The sequence below is a fragment of the Gekko japonicus genome, unplaced genomic scaffold (assembly GCF_001447785.1).
Source record: "Gekko japonicus isolate JY-2015 unplaced genomic scaffold, Gekko_japonicus_V1.1 scaffold408, whole genome shotgun sequence".
Lineage (NCBI taxonomy): Eukaryota > Metazoa > Chordata > Lepidosauria > Squamata > Gekkonidae > Gekko > Gekko japonicus.
In genome coordinates this window covers 777,371-781,839 of record NW_015163618.1, presented here as the reverse complement: position 1 = coordinate 781,839, position 4,469 = coordinate 777,371, and the positions used below count along the sequence as shown (strand labels likewise).

The 4,469-nt window shown below is 42.8% G+C and overlaps 1 protein-coding gene across 1 annotated transcript in view; it reads right to left on the bottom strand.

Annotated features, from left to right (window-relative positions):
• EFCC1 (EF-hand and coiled-coil domain containing 1) overlaps positions 1–4,469 on the bottom strand; it is a 19,086-nt gene that overhangs the window by 11,811 nt on the left and 2,806 nt on the right. The window contains exon 2 of the mRNA XM_015407436.1: positions 864–1,022. Coding sequence (XP_015262922.1) covers positions 864–1,022 — 159 coding nt within the window. The remainder of the gene's footprint in view (positions 1–863; positions 1,023–4,469) is intronic.

Sequence of the window (4,469 nt, the reverse complement as noted above, 5' to 3'; positions counted from 1 at the left end):
TCCCTTCCCTGCTCCTGCTACCTGTGGTGTAGTGTGTGGAAATTACAAAAATCCTGGTCTCAAATTTTGAGCCTCCCCCATCCCAAACTGGTAACAGCACTTCAGGAAAATCAAGTAACAAAACCACTGCCCTACCCCAAATCCGGATCTCAAATTATTACAAAAATGTTTGAAGTGCACACCCGAATGCATACTGATGTAAGCAGGGGAACAGCTTCATGGCTGCATTTTACTACTAGTCTGAGGACACAGCTATACATAATAATGGTTGCACTTTACTAGTCTGAGGACACAGCTATACATAATGAATAGTTTCATGAGCATTTTGACTTTTCAAAAATGTTACACCATGCAACCACCACTACTGCAGTCCTGAATAGTGAGGCAGTCATTTTCCAACAGAACACTGCTACCGCATTCTGCTTTTGAACCCACTGGAGAAATTGTACAGGTACAGTTTTTCTCCATGAGGGGTAAGAGTAGCCTGGAAGAGATACTTTCCAGCAGACAATGGAGCAAGGGAGAAGGACTAAATAAGCCCCAGTAACTGCAATGTATAAAAGATAAAATGTCAGTGAAAGGGACACAGAAGCATGTGTTATTTGTAGTTCTGCCCTGGAACACCCTTAGTCCTAAGCCCTAAACCTTTGCTTTGGAGAGCAGCATGTGCCTGAGTCTCTCTGGTGGGTGTTTTGCCTCTCCTTCCCTAATGCAGTCACTGTAGCTGAGCTTTCCTCTGATAAGTCCAACTTGACACTGGGTGTCCCTACGGGAGACCTTCTGAAAAGATACAAAGGTGGTCCATCCTAATGGAAAGGCAGCATCAGAATGAGTTGTTTCCTCACATTATTTTCTTTCCATACCAGATCCCGGAGTTGCTGAAGAAGCTGTAATACATCCAAGAGCTTTTCTTCCACCAGTGACAGCCTTACTCTCTCTGTCTCCAACATCTGCAACTCCATCTTCAGCAATTCGGTCTCCTCCATCTTCTGCTGCAGTTCCCCTAGCAATGGGCCTTTCATCTGGACAACGACAGATAATATGAAAAGCACTGTGGCGCATTCAACCCTTCTCCTTCAAACAGAGTTATTTGCCTCTGGAAACCTTCTTTGAAAACCAAGTTAAGTTTTGCTAAATGGAAAGTGTCAGTGAAGGATACAGTCCCTTGTAAGGTTACACAAATATTTGTTCTTCTGTTTAATTGATGTTTCCTGGGTTATTTGACATATGCCAAGATCTCCCACAGATTTCAGATGTTGCCACTCTGAATATATTTTGCCATTCGCTTTCATAATTGCAGAGGCTGGGCTGCTCTCAGCGACAACTAATTTGGTTCCATAGCTTCTGTAGCACCTATATGCAGGGTGTGCCTATTGTACCAATAATAAAGTCAAGCTCTCAATCAGTGCTTTTCATTCTCCTTCCACCATTAGTATCTGCCAACATAGTTACAAAATATACGCTTAGCTGCACGACTGTGAAATACCTTTGATTGCTTTAAGTGGATCATTAAGCAGAGAAGAAATATTGGTATTTGCATTAACTTCAGTAGGACAGCCTACGTGACTAAATCAAGCATGTGCTTAAGAGCTGGTCACCTCCTTAAGTTTAGTATTTTAGTCAAGTACTTTGTTGATTTGCAAGACACTTCTTTTTAGGGCTGCTCTTGAGTGTGCTTGTAATCAGGAAGCTGATTTATGAGTGTCTCATGGCCACAGCATTAAGCAATATTACCTACTGCTGATTTCAAACATGGAAAATATCACTGTAGGATTAATATCCTTTGCATGGGGAGTTCTGGCTAAATGGATCCCGGGAGGCTGAAGCCCAGGTCAACTTGGTTCAAACTGCCATTTAATGTGAGGCATCTATGTGAAAGCACCCCGAACCCATTTCAGTCCTCATTTGTTGCTATTCATCAACTATTGTGGTATTCGAATGATCAGATTATTTTATTTGTCTTGGAACTTAACAAGAGGCGTGGGCCAATATTTTGTGATGCTTGGACCAAGGTATTAGAACCTGCCTTGGGAGGAAATGGTTCACTTTAAGTATCTGGTCTCTTCTGAATACTTGCTCCCATTTTAATGCCAAACCATTCTTATTCATTGCAATGGGCAAAGGAAGAATCTGTGCAGCATTTTAAATGCCACTCTTTGCAAATGCTTATTGAAAACAGACATCTAGTACGTTTACTTTCATTACACTTTGGGACAAGTCTCACATTTGCCAGTTCTTGCTAATTTTTTATTACAATTTTTAAAAATCTTTATTGTCGTTCCAGGCCATAACATGGGCCCTTCAGAGAAGGCAGATGAACAAGTATCGGTAGGGGTAAGCATAGTCTGAAGAAGAAGAAGAATACAGTTGTTTTTTTAAAAAGAAAGAAATAGATTTTATTTTGAAGGAAAATATTACCCTGATCAATATTTAGTAACTGAGGAGGAACTTCAAAGCTCTGGAGAGCGAATGTTGCTGGAGTAAAAAGTGAAGTAATCTATGACCCAGCTAGAGTTCCTCTAAGGTCACCTTATTTGCTGACAGAGCAGTAATTATTTTTACTGGCACTTGGACAGCATCAGCTGAAAACTAAGTCAGTTCTACCAGCCCAGTGTGAGCTCTGCTTCCCTAACCTTCAGGTCATTTGTAATTTGGGTAGGTGGCATAGCCCATCTTATTTGCCAAACAGTGACTTCAAAATTCCCATTTCCGCACCCAGTTTCATAGCAATGAAACAAACAGAGAGCTTCCTGTCCCTGTCGCCAGCACTGTGGTTGCCATCTGATCAGCGGCCAGGTGTAGAAATTGTTCATGCTTTCCGATAGAAATATGAATCTGTTGTAGATTAATCATATTGTGTGCACACACCCCATTTCAGCTAGCAGGTTTGCTGTGCTGATCACTGCCAACGCCTTTTAGACCATATGTGGCTAAACCCAAATCCATATACATATGCAATCTTGCATTCTCCCCATCACACACTTTAAAAAACCATAAGGATAACATGCGTACAAAATTCTTCCTTAAACCCCTCTATATTGCTCAGACTGCATTCCTATACAAATTTTGACTGTAAATGTATGCTGCAACATTCTATGCTCTCTGCCAGTTTCTTCTTCTTTGGAAGGCAGAAATGAAATACATTGCAAACTGTTGAGCAAGTCCCACCAGAACTTAGTGTATTAATGAAGTTGTGCCCTAATTACCTTGTGTACCAACAGAGCCAGTGAAGAAATTCTACAAAGCCTCCCATCACCTCAACCACATGGAAGTCTTATACACACACCTCACTTGTTTGCCTTCGGATCAGCACTGCTGAATGCCACTGGATACTGTGCATTAGTCACCCAGCAAGTGTTCTTTATAATTTACATAACAATATGGACTAATGCAGATCTAATGTTCCTCATCCTTTAACCATACATTTGAAGGTGCTGGTGGTGCAAGGCCAGCTGGCAATGAATCTCCTACCTCAATGATGGATGCTTCAGAAAGCTTAAATCCACCATTAGATCATTACAAAAAGGGGATCCATGAGGATTTGCAAGGGAGGGGACACCCCTCCCCCCTTGCTGGCCCGGCTTCTTCCTCTCTTGCTCTGGTACCACTTCCTGAACCACCCTTCCCCCCCCCAGTTTGGACTTCCTCCCCCTCACCCACTTGCACACTGATTCCTTTTCCTCCCTGCTCTCTTATCTACCCAATAATAAAAAAAAAATCTATGCCCATTTCATCCTGTCCTTGCTTCCTTTCCCCACTAGTACTTGGACCATTTCCTTCCCCTCACACAGCTGGCTTTGCTGCTCCTGCTTTCCCTCCCACCACTCTCCTTGTTGCTATTGCTGCTACTGCCATGCCCTTCTGGTTTGGTAAAGCGACACTTTACATTGAGGAATGCTTTGTTGTTGTGATGGGTTGCCTTGACAACTCAAAATGGTAGCCAAGATCTCATGGGGTGTTCTTGCAAGATCTCTGCTGTTAAGAAGCTGTTTTGAACATGTGATATGTTTTTATTTAGTTTTTTAAAATATTTCCCATTTTTAACATATCGTATTTTCATATTTTCTGCAAACCTGGCTTAGAACTGTGACCCCTTTCCCCATTGTGGATTTTTAAAATCTGCACAGGGCCACACTTGGCTATCTGTTATGTGATTGTTATTAAAGATTTGACACTGTCTAGAACTATAATCCAGAAAGGTCCTTAAGGTGCACCCAAAGATGGGACATGTGTAATCAAGAGTGTTGATTCCCCTATCCCTTCTTTGAAATCGCAAAGACACTTTGCAATCTAGTGCTAGGAACAGCACTTAGCACAGGGCCGTAGCTAAAGCCCTCCTAGTGGGGAGGCCCTGGGGAAAGGGGAGGGCCGGAGTGTGTGTGTGCGCGCGCCGCACACACATCGCCAGGAGTGGCGTAATGCCCTCCCCCCTCCTCTGGCTCTGACTGTCAGGGTCCCGGCTCCGGCCA